This window comes from Chiloscyllium plagiosum, chromosome 38 (assembly GCF_004010195.1).
Source record: "Chiloscyllium plagiosum isolate BGI_BamShark_2017 chromosome 38, ASM401019v2, whole genome shotgun sequence".
Classification (NCBI taxonomy): domain Eukaryota; kingdom Metazoa; phylum Chordata; class Chondrichthyes; order Orectolobiformes; family Hemiscylliidae; genus Chiloscyllium; species Chiloscyllium plagiosum.
The window spans coordinates 16,247,755-16,266,047 of record NC_057747.1 but is presented as its reverse complement, the minus strand read 5'-3'; the positions used below and the strand labels follow the sequence as shown (position 1 = coordinate 16,266,047).

General features: G+C 39.9%; 1 protein-coding gene across 36 annotated transcripts in view; it reads left to right on the top strand.

Moving 5' to 3' along the window:
- The window catches only part of kcnma1a (potassium large conductance calcium-activated channel, subfamily M, alpha member 1a), an 847,042-nt gene that overhangs the window by 570,311 nt on the left and 258,438 nt on the right, over positions 1-18,293 (top strand). For all 36 annotated transcript variants that reach the window (XM_043678944.1, XM_043678947.1, XM_043678946.1 and 33 more), the window contains 2 exons: positions 2,445-2,520; positions 14,574-14,744. In XM_043678944.1, the coding sequence (XP_043534879.1) occupies positions 2,445-2,520; positions 14,574-14,744 (247 nt within the window). The remainder of the gene's footprint in view (positions 1-2,444; positions 2,521-14,573; positions 14,745-18,293) is intronic.

Below are 18,293 nucleotides of genomic sequence, written 5' to 3'. Positions count from 1 at the left end.
TTAAACACATTTTCCACGAAAACAAGAATTGATATGAAGAAACTTCGAGCACAGTGTGCCATGAAATTTAAAACAAAAATCTTTCTATAGTTTGTTATTTATCCTAATTATTACATTACCACAGTGGCGTATTTAATACAGAAAAATATATTAAAATAATTTATTCAGTTAAAGAATATGTACTTCACTGGCCTGAATAAAAAGTTGTATTGTATGGAACTGTGCATTAATCATTTCCATCTTTGGCAATTGCTTTATGATCACAGCATCTGCAAATATTGTCTTTCTTCAGCTGTTGAATGGCAATGTTTATGAACTTGCAGAATGTAAATGTTGATAGTTTGAACAGCTAAAAGCTTTTGTAATCCTAACAGGGATTTAAATGGTGAAGGTGAGCTCCAATGATGGCTCTGTGCAAACTCTATCTTAACAAGGGACTTTGAAGTGATGGTATGACCAGCCTTCCTAAATACACCATCAGCAGTTGTGGTAATCTCCTTTCTGCTAAATTTGTCAGCTGTTTTATTTTAAAAGAAATCCAGGGCGCATGTGAAGATTTTTTTCTGGTAAATTCTTGGCATTATATTAAGTAAATTATAACTTGATAGTTGTTGCTGAGGCTGTCAAACCACATCTGTTTGGATAGATGTCATGTACAGCACATGGGGAGATGAAACCTCGTGTGGTCCTTGGATAGACTGGAGTTGGAGGGCAGGGTAATAGGATCAGAATATAATTCAATCCTCCCCATTCAAGTTATTAGTTTTGTCTTGACTCATAATATATTAGAATTCCTATGTCTGTGTTCTCTCCAGCTTGCAACTTTTACTTCCTGTTGGCCTGTTTTTGATTTTAAAGCCAGGAAGTGTAAGCATATGGATAATTTATTGAGATACATACATATATGTGTGTGTCCATGTATATGTGAGCTTACGTATATGCAGCGTAGAAAAAGTCTTTCTGGCTCAGCATATCCATGTCAGTGCCATATGTATTTATGTATATTTACATCGGGAGGAAGTTTATGCATGTATATTTGAGTTTTATATATTCATTTCATTACCAGATGAGAAGCAGAATGCTATCAATCAAAGAAAATGTATCTCTTTTGATCTTACTACAAATGCCTGCGACTCAATGTATAACTGACATTGAAAAGTGCCATTATGCTGTTACCATGTAATTGTAAGGTAAATTGTGCAATTTCAAAACACAAATAGTCTTTATTGTTAAAGACAATATTCTTTTCAGTTTCCTGGTGGTAAGTATGAGCTTTCTCTTCTAGTAAGCTTTTCTGTGTTTCTCATCTTTATGATGCAATATTACCCATTTGAAAAGGTTATGGATGAATTCAGACAACTTGGTCTCAGAATTTACTGACACAGCTCTCTGAGCAGTAGTAAGTACTCTAAGATGGTTTTTAAAAAATTTGTTTATGGGATATGGGTGTCTCTGACCAGGCCAGCCCTTATTGTCCATTCCTATTTGGCCTGGAGATGCTGGTGACAAGCTGTTATTTTGAGCCACGGTAATTTTTAGGATATATGGGCACCCCCAGTGATGTTCAGAAGGGAATTTGAGGATTTGACGCAGTGAGAGTGAAGGAACAGCAATATAATTGTAAGTCAAGATGGTGTGTTACTTGGGGACCATGCAGTGGTGGTGATCCCATACATCTGCCTTTATTCTGCTTGGTTTCAGAGGCTGGTAGGTTTGCAAAGTGCTGTTGAAGGAATTTTGGTGAGTTACTGCAGTCAATTTTATAGGTTGTACACAATGCAGCCCACTCTGTGCCAGTGGTGAAGGGTGTGAATGTTGAACGTGATGGGTATATTGCCAAAAAGCAGGATGCTTTTTCCTGAACGATGTTAAGTTTCTTCAGTTGTGTTGGAGTTAAACCCATCCAAGAAAATGGAGTGAATTCAGTTGCATTCTTGACTTGTGCATTGGGGGGGCCACAAGGTGAATTACTCAGTGCAGAATTCCTAGCCTTTCACCTCCTCTTTCAGTGCAGTGTTAAAATGGAAAGGCATTCTGATCAATGGCAAGTGCCCAGGATGTTAATTGTGGGGGATTCAGTGATGGATAATATCATTGACCATCAAGGAACAATAGTTAGATTCTCTGCTATTGGAGATGGTCTTTGTGTGTGCAAATGTTACCTGCTGTTTTCAGTCCAAGCCTGTTTATTGCCCAAATCTTGCTGTGTCTGGACACAGACTGCTTAGTATCTGAGGTTGACTAACCTGCTTTGCATTTCCTGTACTTTCTGGTTTTGTTTTAATGTTTAATTTCTGATCATTCACAGCTGCCCCCTGAAATTGTGCATTTCAGATATTTCAGGACTACTCATGTGACCAAGTACTGTAGAAATGCATAAACACTCACCTTCATATGTTTTCTTAAACAGTACCATTCAGTATTTATTTTTCTCTTTTGGACAGCAATTCCATCAAGTTGGTGAATCTATTATCCATATTTATAAGCACATGGCTAACGGGAGCTGGCTTCATACATTTGGTAAGTACTCAATTTCACTGCCAACCATCATTTGTGTCAACAGCTTCTTCAAGAGGTCAATTGTCATCGTGTTAAAATGTTAATTAATATCTTAATAGCTTTTATGCTTGAATTTTTATATTGCAAAAACTGCATTCCAAATCCAGTCCAGTACTACAATCTGCATTAAGTAAATAACTGTTAATCTGCATTGTGTTGCCCAGATGTTTGCTTGGCACCTGATGCTACTAGTGTTTACCATTAACATTTCTTGATAGGCCCGAACCTGGTCAAGCAAAAGTCAACTTATTGTGCTGATAGAGATGGGTAGTTGCAAATGTTTATAAAGCAACAGTATTTTGGGACTGTAGTAATATCGTTAACAATTTCCAGCTGTTTTCTAAGCATTTGAAGTTTTGAGCAATGTTGAAGTTGGTATCTGAATGCACCTTTGTTTATTTTGTGGCATTAATGTCCATTTATTGAATATCGGAAGCCCAAGCATTGCTAGTATTAAGGTGGGTGTAAATGTTTGTATGATACCATTCACAATGAAGCATTGACAGAAATGATATTATCACCATATATCCATAGTCCATTACTGACTATTACTAAATCAAGGAACGAGAAGAGGCCAATCAGCCTAGGGAGTGTTTTGCACTAATTTTATTTGTCATGGCAGATCAATTATTTTGGTCTCGATTTTGCCAAGATCCTTAACTCTCTTTAAAATGCCTTCTTGACACATCCATCTCTCTTTAAAATGCCTCAGTTGACTTTGAATTGGAGATTTTACAGCGCAGTGACCCAGATCTCCCAACCCTTTGTGTTATTCTTTTCCTGGATTTCCTCTTAACTGGTCCAGATTCTGTCCCCTTGTTCTGGATATTTTATAAATCATTTTCCATCTATTCTTTGTGTTCCTTTAAACACATTAGTTCACATGTCAACTTCCATGATTCTGAGGAACAGGAATCAAACGCATCCATAAGACGTAGGAGTAGAGGTAGGCCATTTCATTGCTGATCTCAATCGTCATCTTCATTTTATTGTTTTTCCCTATATCCCTTGATTCCCTGACTGATTTAAAACTCTGTACATCTGAGCCTAGAATATGCTTAATGACCCAGCCTCTACAGCCCTCCCCAGTAAAGCATTCCAGTTTGACTACCTTCGAAGAGAGAGAGAAAAGTTCCTCCTTATTTCTGTTTTAAATGGGCAATCCTTTCCCCTGAGATTATGTCATTCAGTCCTAGACTGTAAGGGGAAGGGACCTCCCAACGTCTGCTATGTTAGGCCCCCTCAGAATCTTTTATGCTTCTTACGGTTTCCTCTCATTCTTCTAAACGTCTAAACACATGCCCAACATACTCAACCTCTCCTCATAAGCAAATTCCTTTTATTCCCAGAATCTCAACCTTGTGAGTCTTCTCTAAGCTGCCCCCAATGTCAATATATCATTTCTTCTATAAGGGGAGCAAAACTGTACACAGTATTCCAGGTATGGTCTGACTTTGTGCCCTGTATAATTTTAAGTTTTGTTTTTATATTCCCTTTGGAACAAAGGCTAGTTGGCCATTAATTTGTCTTTCCTATTATCCACTGAATTTGGATTTTAGCTTTGTGTGATTCATGCATGAGGACTGCTGAATCTCTCTCTCCTGCAATCTTTCCCCATTTACAAAATATTCAGCTCATCTATCTGTTCTTCCAAAGTGCATGACTTGACATTTTTACACATTATACTCCATCTGCCAAGTCTTTTTCCCATTCGCTCAACCTGTCTAAATGCCTCTGTACACTCTGTGGCATCTTCACCAATTGCCTTTCCGCCAATTTTTCTGTCATCCACAAATTTGGCTATCGTGTATTCACTGTCATCATCCAAGCAATTAATACATTTCGTACATAGTTGTGCCCCCAGGACTGATCCCTGTGGCACTTTACTAACTACAGGTTGCCGTCCTGAAAATGTCCCCCTTTACCCCAACCATCTGTCTTTGATTAGTTAGCCAATCCTCTATCCATGCTAACATACTACTTCCAGCATCATGGACTCTTCTGTTATTAAGTAGCCAAATGTGTGGTAGCTTATCAAACACCTTCTGAAAAAAATCCAAAGCTTTTACATCCACTGCTTCCCCTTTATCTATCCTGATTGTTACTTCTTCAAAAAATTCTAGTAAACTTGAATTCCAGTAAACTCATAATTGCCCTATTTTTCCTAATAGCAGATGTTAAGTTAATTGGCCAATAGTTACTTGTTTTCATTGCCTTCATTTTTAAATGAAGATGTTAAATTTGGCAGTTTTCCATTTCTCTGAGATATTTCCATAATCTAGAAGATTATTACTGCCACTGCAGCCACTATCTCTGTTGCTACATTCTTTAATATACTAGGATGTATCCCATCACACAAGAGGACGGACTAGCCTTTATCCCCATTGGTTTCCCAAGCAATTTTTCTCTCATGATAGTTATATTGTTTCCTCACCACTTTTTGCCCCAGGTTATATAACAACTTTACAATGCTATTAGTGTCTTCTATTGTGAAGACTGATACAAAATATTTATTCAATTCCTCTGCTATTTCCTAGTTCCCCAATGTTATTTCCCCAACCTCTCTCGGAGTCCTTTGTGCACTTTCTTTCTCTTTTTTCTTTAAATTTAAAGAAGCTCTTGCTGTCTGTCTTGATATTACTTGCAAGTTTGTTCTCAAAGTTTATCTTTAGCTTTTGTGTGTTTTTTTGTTGGCTTTTGAAGCTTCCCAATTCTCTGGTTTATCACTAATCTTTGCCGCATTGAAGCTGTTTATAACTTTCCTGGTTATCCATGGTTGACTTTTCCCCTTCCTAGAATCCCAGGTCCTCCTTAGCACAGTTGTTTTTGATCTAGATTCCTCCCTCTCAAATTGAATGCTAAATTCTATCATGTTATGGTCACTGTTTCCTGGGGAATCTTTTATACTGACATAATTTATTAAACCTGCCTCATTACACGTCACCAGATCCAAAATAGCCTGATTCCTAGCTGGATGCACATGTATTGTTTTATGAAACTGTCCTGAATTCACTCTGAATTCTTCTCATGACTACCTCAGCCAATCTGACTATCTCTATCTACATGAAGATTAAAGCATCATTAAAAGCAATCCACGTTCAAATGCAACAAGTCATAGATTATATCTCCCACCACACAAATGTCAGGCCATGATCATGTCCAATAAGAGGCAATCTAGCACCGCCCCTTGATGTTCAATGGCATTGCTGTCACTGAATCCCCATTATTAACATCCTGGGTGTTACCAGAAACCAAGAGCAGAACTGGACATGCCAGACACATGCAGTGGCTACAGGTGCAGGTCAGAGGCTAGGAATACTGTAGCAAGTAACTCATCTCCTAACTCCCCAATGTCTGTCTGTCATCTACAAGGCACAAGTCAACATTGTCATGGAATGCTCCCCACTTGGCTGGTTGAGTTCTTAGTACCATTTACGACAAAATATCCTGCTTGATTGGCACCATATCCACAAAAATTCAGTCACTCCACCACCAGCACTCAACAGCAGTAGTGCGTAGTACTCACAAGATGCACTGTAGAAATTCACCAAAGATTCTTAGACAGCAACTTTCACTTAGGTAACCACTTCCATCTAGAAGGACAAGGGAAATGACCCCTTTACACGAACTGCAGGTTCCTCTCCATTATGTATCCATTATGATTATGTATTCCCCATCATTATCTTGCAATTTCTTCACTGTCTCCAAGTCAATATCCTGAATTCCCCCTCTAACAGCATTGTGGGTCTGCCTATAAACATGGGTTGTAGTGGTTCAAGAAGGCAGCTCACTACCAGACTTGATCACCAATAAATGCCAACACAGTCGGTGATCCCACGTCTCTCTTTGAATTAAAAACAGGTGATTGCCTTTGTTACATGGCCTTGCTACCTCCTGATTCATTCACTGTTCCAACATATAGCTACTGTTAGGAGCCAAGGCATTATTCCTATCTGTGCCTCCTTCCCCTTTCTATTTCTTATGGTCACCTATCTTGCCAACCTGAAAAAAAATTATGTCTGTTCTCTACTTCCTGTTAGGCAGCCAAGCTTCTATCCATGCCAATATGCTATATCCTGCACCATGAGCTTTAATTCTCTGCATTAACCTTTGATATGACATCTTCATAAAATGCCTTCCTAAAATCTAAATACAGTAAATTGGCTGGCTTTCCTTTAATCATAGTTGAAATGGTATCCTCTGTAGTGAAGAATACTGCAATTTACCTATTCAATTCATCTGCCATTTCCTTATTTTCCAATCTCACTTTTTATAGGAAACTAATGCTCTTTTTTTTTCTTCCTTTAAATATTTATAGAAACTCTTATCTGTTTTTACATTCCTGGCTAGCCCTTTCTTTCTAAGTAGCCCTGTTTATTAACCTTTTGTTAATTCTTTGTTTTTTATATTTTGTCCAATCTTGTGATATGCCATTTTTCTTTGCATGATTTATATGATTTTTCTTTAGTTTTCCCGTTGCTAGTTGACCATAGATGATGGGTCTGTGCCTTTGAAATTTTTTTTAACTTGTTGGATTATATCTATTTAGTCATGTTCTTGTCAGATCAAACTAAGTCTGTCCAAATTCGCCTCAAAGTATTTTACATTTCTCACGGCACACATTCCTCCATAGCTTTATATCAACTGCAAATTTGGAAATAGTACATTTGGTTGCCACGTCCAAATTTTTCATATATAGCGCACAATTGGGCCCACGTACTGATCCTCTGGTACTCTCCATAGTCTGCCAGCGGAAGTATGACCCATTCATTCCTATCTGTTAGCCATTTCTTAACCCATGGCAGCACATTATCTTGTATACTGTGTGCTTTAATTTAGCTAATCCATCTCTGTAGGTGAACTTTTTAAAAAAGCCTCCTGAAAATCCAAATTAACTACACAAACACATTCACATACATTAAACACTATTTTCCATCTACAAATCCACGCTGTGCTCAATAAGATCAGTATTACACAAGTGTCCATTTATCTTTTTCTTTATTTTACCTCATATCACTGTAAGACTGGTGAGTTTGTAGAATTCTAGTCATACAGAACGGAAACGGACCCTTTGATCCGGTCAGTCCATGCTGACCTTAATTCCGTACTAAATTAGTCCCGCCTGCCTCTGCTTGTCCCACATCATTCCAAACATTTCTTACTCATGTACTTATCTAAATGTATTTTAAACATTGTAACTGTACCCACATCTGCCATTTCCTTCAGAAGTTCATTACACACATGAACCATACTCTGTGTAAAAAGAAAATTTGCCCCTCATGTCTTTTTTAAATCTTTCTCCTCTCACTATAAAAATATGACCCCTAGATTTAAAATATCCCTCCCTAGGGATGTAGCACCTGCCATTGACCTTATCTATACTCTTCATGATTTTATAAACCTCTATAAGGACACCTATCAACCTCCTATGCTCCAGTGAAAAATGTCCCAGCCTCACCTTATTACTCAAAGCCTCCATTCCTGGTGACATCCACGTAAATCTCTCCTGAATCTTCTCCAACTTCATAAAATCCTTCCTATAACAGGACAACCAGAACTGGACACAGTACTCCAGAAGAGACCTCACTAACATCTTGTTCGAACTGTAGTTCCCTGTTGTTCCTTTCTTAAACAGTGGAGTGATATTTGCCCCCTTCTAATCTGCAGGAATTATTCCAGAATTAATTTGGAAGATGATCACCAATGCATCAACTATATCAACTGCAAATTTGGAAATAGTACATTTGGTTGCCACGTCCACGGTGGCACAGTGGTTAGCACTGCTGCCTCACAACGCCAGAGACCCGGGTTCAATTCCCGCCTCAGGCGACTGACTGTGTGGAGTTTGCACATTCTCTCCGTGTCTGCGTGGGTTTCCTCCGTGTGCTCCGGTTTCCTCCCACAGTCCAAAGATGTGCAGGTCAGGTGAATTGGCCATGCTAAATTGCCCGTAGTGTTAGGTAAGGGGTAAATGTAGGGGTATGGGTGGGTTGCGCTTCGGCGGGTCGGTGTGGACTTGTTGGGCCGAAGGGCCTGTTTCCACACTGTAAGTAATCTAATCTAATCTTTATAGCCACTTGCTTCAACACTCTGGGGTGTAGACTTCTGAACTTTCAGCCCTATTAATTTCTCCAGTACAATCTTCTACTAATTTTCTTCAACTTCTTATTCTTCCTAGTCACTTGGATTTCTAATTCTGGGAGATGTATTTTATCTTCCTCAGTAAAACAGACAGAAAATATCCTTTAGGTTTTCTGCCATTTCTCTGTTCCCCTTTATGATTTCTCCTGACTCTGTTTTTAGTGGGCAGACATTTGTGTTATCCAAATGTTTCCTTTTTACATACCTATACAGCTGTTACAATCTATTTTCATTTTCTGCTAGATTGTACTTGTATTCTCTTCTTTCTTTCCTCATCAGTTTCTTGACACTCCTTTACTGTATTCTAAAAAAGTTCTCAACCTTCAGATTTATTACTGTTTTGGTCACTTTATAATTCTTTTCATTTACCTTATACTATTATTAACTTCTTTTGGCAGCTATGGTTGAGGGTTCGTTCTTGAGTTTAGCACCTTGAAGGACTGTAAGACATGTAATAATTCTTTAAAGGTAAAACAATGACTGCAGATGCTGGAAACCAGATTCTGGATTAGTGGTGCTGGAAGAGCACAGCACTTCAGGCAGCATCCAAGGAGCAGTAAAATCGACATTTCGGGCAAAAGCCCTTCATCAGGAATACAGGCAGAGAGCCTGAAGGGTGGAGAGATAAATGAGAGGAGGGTGGGGGAGGGGAGAAAGTAGCATAGAGTACAATAGGTGAGTGGGGGAAGGGGATGAAGGTGATATGTCAGGCAGGGGAGGGTGGAGTGGAAGGTGGAAAAGAAGATAGGCAGGTAGGACAAATCATGGGGACAGTGCTGAGCTGGAAGTTTGGAACTAGGGTGAGGTGGGGAAGGGGAAATGAGAAAACTGTTGAAGTCCACATTGATCCCCTGGGGTTGAAGTGTTCCCAGGCGGAAGATGAGGCGTTCTTCCTCCAGGCGTCTGGTGATGAGGGAGCAGCGATGAAGGAGGCCCAGGACCTCCATGTCCTCAGTAGAGTGGGAGGGGGTGTTAAAATATTGGGTCACAGGGCGGTGTGGTTGATTGGTGCGGGTGTCCCGGAACTGTTCCCTAAAGCGCTGTGCTAAGAGGCGTCCAGTCTCCCCAATGTAGAGGAGACCGCATCGGGAGCAACAGATTCAATAAATGATATTGGTGGATGTGCAGGTAAAACATTGATGAATGTGGAAGGCTCCTCTAGGGCCTTGGATGGAGGTGAGGGAGGAGGTGTGGTTGCAGGTTTTGCAATTGCAGTGGCAGGGGAAGGTGCCAGGATTGGAGGGTGGGTTGTAGAGGGGCATGGACCTGACCAGGTAGTCACGGAGGGAACGGTCTTTGTGGAATTCTTTAAAGACTAGCCATCGCCTATGTACAGTCATGCCTTTTCGTGGATTTGCTCAATCCAGCTCAGCTAACTTGAACATCAAGCTTTCATAATTACCCTTATTCAAATTCTAACACCCTTGCCTCATATCATATCAGTGTCACACATCTGTAAAGCTTCTTTTAAAAGAAGACTCTTTCTTAGCTCTTTTTCATGCATCATATGAAATTCATAATAGTCTATCCTCTAGTTGGTTCTTCAAGATACTCCAGAAAGTTGTCTTCTATAGTATTTGTAATCATTTGGTCTACATGCAGATTGAAGTCACCCATGCTGGCTCTGTTGCCCATCCTACATGCTTCTCTTATTTCCTGATTTATACTATGCCTCACACTACCACCACTGATAGGAAGTTTATAAGCAATGTCTGCTTTCCCCGAGCTGTTTCTTAAGTTTCATCCAAACAAATTCCACACATTGTTCTCCTGATCAGAGATTCACCCTTACTAATGTACTGATCCCATGACTTTATCAGTACAACTCCACCTCCTTTCCTCCTTGCCTGTCCTTCCGAAATATTGATTATCTTTGGAAGTTCAGTCCTCAGTCCTGGACATCATACAGTTATGTTTCTGAAACGCCAATTAGATCATAACTAATTACAACTACTTGTGCCTTTAGATTCTCTATTTTGTTGAGAGTGCTGCATGCATTCCCGCAAAGTTCCCTTAACTTTGTCTTTTTGACTCATTTCGCATTTGAGGCATACTCGATGCTTGACTTTGGTTCTCTCGTCATCTAATGTTCTTTGCAGCATTCCTATTTGCTGTTACCAGCTTAGCTCCCTTCCAGTTTGTGTTTCCCTTCAGATTCTCGGCTTTCTGACAAACTATTTTAAACTAACCCCAGTTGCACTAGCAAGTCTCCCTGCAAGGATGTTAGTCCCAGACCTAGTAAGATATAACCCATCCCGATTGTGCAGGTCCTGGTGTCAATGTCTCAGAAATCTGGTATCTTCCCTCCTAAACCAGTTCTCCAACCATGTGTTCAATCAGAAACACCAGTCAGACCCCCTGACTGTGAACGTCCCTTCATGGTATTGCCCTTTCGTTTATCTCCAACCTCCTCACCACCCCCTCACACCTCCACCCCTTCACACCCCCATTGAACAGTGCACTTCAGCATAATCTACAAGGAAAATGTAAATAATGAGGAGCCTTAAAAGATCGGAAAAGACCACAGGAACGTCATACAAAGTGCTGGACTTATGCCAGTGTCATGTTGTGCACCCATGCATCCAAAGTAACTTTTATATTCTGTAGCTCTTCTTTTCCTATCACTACATCTTGGTGTCACAACTAAACTTGAGGAGGATTACTGACTGCCTTGCCTCAGATAAATTTGGTGGGTGACCTCTTTGTCTGGTGCCTAGATACCACTGTTTGTAGGGGTCACCTCCTTGGCCAGACCTGATGGACGGATCTGCGTCTTTGGAAGATAAAGGTAGGTGGTGCAGCAGGGCACCTCTGCAGTGTCTTGAGATGATAATCCCTTGGTACCTCGCTGTTGTTCCTCCTCCCTGTCTGTGTGCAATGGGCAAGTCTCAACTTTTGATGGGGATGGGGTTTCTGGAGGGAGGGTTCACGAAGGTTCTCACACATGTTCAGCTGATAGTGATTGTTCTGTATGACCTCGCTGTCCAAGACAGCCACCAGCCATTCTATGGGGGCTGCCATGCATTCACATAGTGGAGCCATAACATCAGATAGAATGTGGACAGTCTCCCCGGCCCTTTACTTCAGTCTGCGAGTGGTCTCTGGCACCTCTGCCAGACATTCTTCTGCCTAGGTATCTGTGCCACCTCATTACTAATAAAGTATAGAAGTTCATTAGCTGTACTAGGCTTAGTGAGGGTTTGTTTTAGTGAGACCAGTTTTCAGAAAGTGAGAGTCGTCCCAGCAAGGTGAATGTTTCCACTATTGGAGAAGTAGAGACACATTAAGAGACATTAGCATGGAGAGATGAGCACTATGCTTGCATTAATAGAGACAGATAGAGATGTCAGTGTCCAGAGCTATGATTGTCTACATGTGTCATTGTTAAGAATGTCAAATCGGGTTTGTTAGGATTTAAAGCATCTTGCGACAGTACTCTGCAGTGACAATCTTATAATGCTGCTCACACATATAGGGGCATGAAGCATTGAGTGAACAGTGGTGGAGTGCAACCAATTGCTCATCCCTTTTTCAGTGCTGGAGACAGATTGGCTTAGGCCACCCAAGGACGCTGACTACCACGGCTAGCTTTGTCCAGGCTGCCTTTGTCAGTCAAGATGGCCTTTTCTAGCCATTCATGCAGAGAGACACTTCCTTTCTCTCCTGGACAGCCTTTGAGGATCTTGAGGGAGACAACACTAAAACACAGTGGCACAGTTTGCCTGGTCTGTTACATCTCCAGTGTTGGTTGATGATCTTACATACCATTTGAGAACTGAGTTATGCTTCTGGGTTGCAGAGAATGAAATGTTGTTTGGTACCTTTTAAATATGGCACCCAGAAATTGGAGCCTGGAGACCTTGGCGATGGCAGAATTTCTTGTCTGCCTATAAAATGTGACGGCTTACCCATGTATGCAAATGCAAAGAGCTGCAAAGAGTGTAATTACTGGAGAAAACCCAATCTGACCTGAAACAGAAGTACCTTCGCTTTCAGGCCTGCCTCTACCTTCAAGCAAGATTATGTCCAAAGAATACTACATTCAGTCTGTTCAGTACACCTGATGAGATCATATCTGACATTGAACTACAACATACAGGCAATCCTAGGCCGGTGCTGGTGCAGTGATAGTGTCCCTACCTTCCTCTGTGGCAGGATGTCCAGGTTCAAGTTCCACCTGGACCAGAGATATGTCATTGCATTATCCGAACAGGCTTCTTAAAAATTCCTCCAACATACCTTTTTCAGAAAAGGTCTGTCAAATGGGATGTAAACCACATCTACAATTCAAGATCTAACGGTCAAATAGATTACGTTGTTAAAGCACTTATCATAGAATGCAGGGTGAGAAAACAGCACCTTCATATAGCTATGCTACACCAGTAAATATGGGCATATTGTCACAAGCAGTGATCTTGGAAGACAAGTTAGGACAACGCTTCCAACCCATCATCTGTTCAAATTTTCAGAAATGCAAAACTAACTTCACAAAAAAACAGGGAGAATGAAACTTGTTCATGACGAACATGTGTGAAAATGCCTAATCTGTACAAAGACAAGAGGTAAATGCCATGCATCCTAGCCAGGGAATCTGGTAATCTGCAGAAGTATCCAAAGAGTATAGTGAGCCTAGATTCTACAAAGTCACAAGATCAAATGGAGCAACATTGAGGAGAAACAGAAGGCAACTCAAGGGACTGTACTGTACTTCAACAGTCATAGAAAACAGACAAAGATAAACTCAGATAATGGTGTGGAAAATCATCATGACAACAACCAACACTCTAACCATACACAAGAGACCAATACAGAAATAAATTGAGAACAGGTAAATGTAGAGTCTGAATCTCTAGAAGGTTATGCCATCATGAGATCTGGAAAGATTGTCAAACCGTATGTGAATTATGCAGACTCTTAGACTATTAATCTCATAATGTTTTAGAAGTTGTTCCTATTAAATATTTTTGGAACAACCTAATGTACACTTTCCCTCTTAGTGTGTGGAATTTTATCTTGTGGGAAGGGGGGAATGTTGTTGAACTGCCTTAAGAGCTCAGTATACTCCAAGCAGCAGCACAGGAAGCTAAGGATGGGTTACTGAGTTACTCTGTTGCTGCAAATTATCAATTTATCTGCTAAGTAAATTTGTTTGAGATTTCAAGTAAATTGAAATTGTGCTCTTACCAATCCAGTACAAGAGTAGTAATTCTCTGTTAAGGAAACTGCATAACTACAGCTAACCAATCTTGGATGGTCATCAAAAAATTAGGTACAGGATTCAGAAGCAATTTCTTTACCAAAAGCAGTGAGATTATGGAATTCGCTATCACAGTGAGTGATTAAAGTGAATCATTTTAATGAATTTAAGGCATGTTAAACTAACATAAGAGGTGGAAGGAAATATGGATGCTATGAAGATTTAGATGCAGAAAAATAGACAGAGACTTGGGTAGAGCATATACAGTTCTTTGGAATGTTTGGACTGAATGACCTATTACTGTGCAATATCTCCTATGTGAGGAGTAACGGGGAGACAGTAGGTGAAGGGATATTTTCATTTCAGGCTTATTGGTCCATCTTCTTGCTTTGAATTCAGCATTTACATATGTGTAGCCAACCTTAAGTCGTAATTGAACATAATGTATTCTTTTGGAGCTTAGACAGTCCAGTGAACTCAAATAAACATAACAGAAGTCATTTGTTCTGTTTGCATAGTTTAAAACCAAGTAAATCACATTCTGAACTGCTGTATGATGTAAATGTGCTATTGTTGACAGTAGGTGGTGCTGTAGCTATATCGCTGCACACTCACTGCTTAGTGCCTGTTCTTCCGCTTCAGATTTTTAACTATTTTTTCTTCTAACTGTTCATAGGTGGAAAACTCAGGGGATCCTTGGGAAAACTTCCAAAATTCCCAACCACTTACTTATTGGGAATGCGTCTACTTACTTATGGTCACAATGTCCACAGTTGGCTATGGAGATGTTTATGCAAGGACAACCCTTGGTCGTCTTTTTATGGTCTTCTTCATCCTTGGTGGCTTGGTAAAATATCCCTCCTACTTTTTTGTGATTAATCTGAGGTCGTAGCAACCTGCTTCAAATGGAAAAATAAAGGTCCTCTGTGCATTCCAAATTTCAATTCCCAATTCCCCTCACCTATTCTTTAACAGTACAAATGCTTCAAAATGCTGCAAATCTCAACTCCATGAAATGATTTGGAGAATTTGTAAACAGTTGCTCTCATTTTGTTTAATAAGCTTTTTAGATTGTCCCATTGTGCTTTAATATCTTTTTCCAGAATTATGCATGATGTCCAAAAATCTCTCACTGGGCGCATCCAGCCCAGAGGCTGTGCTCCATGTTGCATTGTCAGCTTCTATAAAGGTCACTTACACAATTTACAAACTTGTTGACAGATGTCTGGCCTGATGGAAGAGTCAGTTAATTACAGGTCAATCTAGTCATTGTTTATTGCGAAGACTGGCGATCCATTACACAGACTGGTCCGGCTCCTTAGTTTCAACCATGCAAATAAATATTGAATGCACTTTTCATATATATGAAAATAGCAAACATTTAATATCATCTTTTTAATGTTCAGTTCAACACCACACGGTCTGTGAAGCTGTAATATCATGTCTATATAAACAAGAAGAATGTTCACAAACGATTTACCATTTTTTGTTGTTTTGTCAAATGTTATGATACTATAACAAGCATAGTTTAGAGGAATTACAGTTATGCAATTGAGCTCAGAATTTAAAAGTTTGCTATCTCTGATCATCAAAATGGCAATGAGTGTTAGTCCTGAAAGCTTGAGCACTCATTGTGTGCGTCAAGCAGCTGTTGACTTAAGAGTCGACATGGGCCAATGTGTCTGATGTTTGTTCCTTATCTCAAATGTAGGAGTGGCTAGGCATTGTTATCTGTTGAGAGCAGATGATCAGCTCTTTGTCACATTTTGAAATGAGGGGGCGTCAATGATGATCTACAGGAACAGCTTGTAAAGGAATAAAAACTGAGATCTGTCTTAATTCATTGGGAAAAGACTTATTTATTAAAGAAGACAGCCTATTACATTCAGACTACCTCTGCCATTACAGTGTTATTTTATAAAGCTCCAGCTGCAAAATCCCAATGAACTCATGAGCTTAGTTTATAGTATTACGTTTCTCTACAATCTCCTAGAATAATCAGGAACAGGTTAAATATATTAGAAAAAAGCAGTTTAATTCAAAATGCCCATTTGGAGGAAATCACAGAATATGTAGATGATCTATTGGATTTATTTATTTATTGGATTTTCAGAAGGCATTTGGTAAGGTGAAATAACATCAGTCATGGAAATCCTGCCATCCATTAATAAGAGTTCCTCTCACAGTTTGCTCTGATACAGTTCAGTGTATAAAAAAATGTAGACACAGACAGAGAAGCATATGTGGGGCTGGGTGGGTGATGGGGAAAGCAAAGAGTAGGGCTAAATAGATACGCCATACACTTAAATGATGTGTATACTACAATGCCGTAATGTTTTGTCAAACAATTAACAAGATGATTTTGGCTAGATGCTGGAAAGGGTTGACATTGATATCGGATAATGATATCAGTTGTGATCATGGCGAACTGAGAGGAACACAGAGGATTATGTGATGATAAACGTAAGAAACTGTAGATGCTGCAAATCTGAAAGATAAACAGGAAGTGCTAGAAATTATTTACAGGTCTGGCAGCATCTGTGGAGAGACAACCAGAGTTAACATTTCAAATTGAATGTGATTGTCCTTCAGGACAATACAGAATTAGAGGGTAACATAGGTCAATGGATAGGGCAGACTGACAGATGAAGCAGTTCAGTGTAAAGAGAAAGGAAGTATATTTTAGCAGAAGTATTTGTGAAAGAAAGTACACCTTAATTCTAACACCCTAAACTAAGGGTATAGCTATTTAAATACAATACAATGAATTAAAAATGTCTGGAACAATTGGATTTAGTGACTTAGTAAGTTAACCTGAGAAATGGGTAGCATTCAGTTTTAGGCTGATGCCACTTGGGAATTGGATTGAGCCAATTTTACGCAATAATTGTTAATATTTGTGACACTCAATTCGGTGAAACTTTTAAACAACGCCATACAGAAACACCATCACAGATTACTATGGGTTTCCACTTGCAAATTTTAGTGCCTTCAATCTAACTTTCTTAGATTTTGTTTTTTATGGAATAAGGTGCTGACCATATTATCCTGGATTAGTCTGATAGAAAGAACAGAATGGGACACAATGGAAGCAGTGTGCCTATATATTCCTCTTGTAGAGACATTAAAAAAAAGGATTCAGCCCACCAAATGTAAATAGTCCAGAAAACAGAACCTAATCAACGTATGAATGTTTATCCAGAAGAAACCTGTAACTCACCTGTCTGTCTTTCACAGCATATGTTATCAGGCAGTGAGTTTTATTTTTGTGAATTCACCATTGAGATCCTCCTCTATTGATAATGGTGTGCATTTCCCACGAATAGCTCCATTTCACTGTGAACCAGATGTTGGGATCCCAGTATTGTGGTGGTAAATACAATCTGTACACATCAGTTGCTTCACATTTGAACTATATTTTTTTCCTGATTCTGCATCAGAATATGAGATTGCTTAATTTCCACCATCTCACTGCGCTCCCAGTGCACAGAACATGAGGAGTTTGGAGTGCAGTGGGGTCAAAGAATAGGTTATCTGTGGGTAACAGCCCTTAAAGGAGCATCGTTCACCCAATACTGCTGCTTGCAAGAAGGTGAAATGGCTGGAATAAGTCAATAAATAAGAATAGAAACTTGAAGGTCTGTCTGGGAAAACTGATTTTGAAGCTGAGAGACTTCTTGCAAAAGTAGTGCCAAACCAACCCAGATGAAGTTTGCTGAAAGCATCAGCACTGTCTCAGCTCTGGTCAGATCCTGGGATCCAGGTGAGGAAGATGTTTAAGAGTAAATATCTTTACACTGAGCTGAATTTTCTAAACTTTCCCCACACCATGTCTGAACTGCATTTTGCTTGATGCTTGGTAAAATATCCTCCCAGTTTTTCTGCTCTGTGTCCCATTAAATCTGGAAGCTACTGCCAACAGCAGATACATGTGTAATTGATGTTCAGGTACTGACATGATTGGATTATTGACCTGGCCACTTGGATGACATACGTTTCTTTGATTTCTCATTCCAACATGGCATGGTGGCTCAGTGGTTAGCACTGCTGCCTCACAGCACCAGCCTTGGGCGCCTGTCTGTGTGGAGTTTGCACATTCTCCCCGTGTTTTGCATGGGGATTTCCTCCGGGTGCTCAGGTTTCCTCCCAAAGATGTGCAAGACAGGTGAATTGGCCATTCTAAATTGCCCATAGTGTTAGGTGCATTAGTCAGTGGGAAATGGGTCTGGGTGGGTTACTCTTCGGAGGGTCGGTGTGGACTTATTGGACCAAAGGGCCTGTTTCCACACTGTAGGGAATCTAATCTAAACATATCTCTTTTCTGTTTACTTGCAGGGGAAGGCTGCACATAAAAACAGTACAGATCAATCCACTCTTTGGGTGTTCATTTTATAAA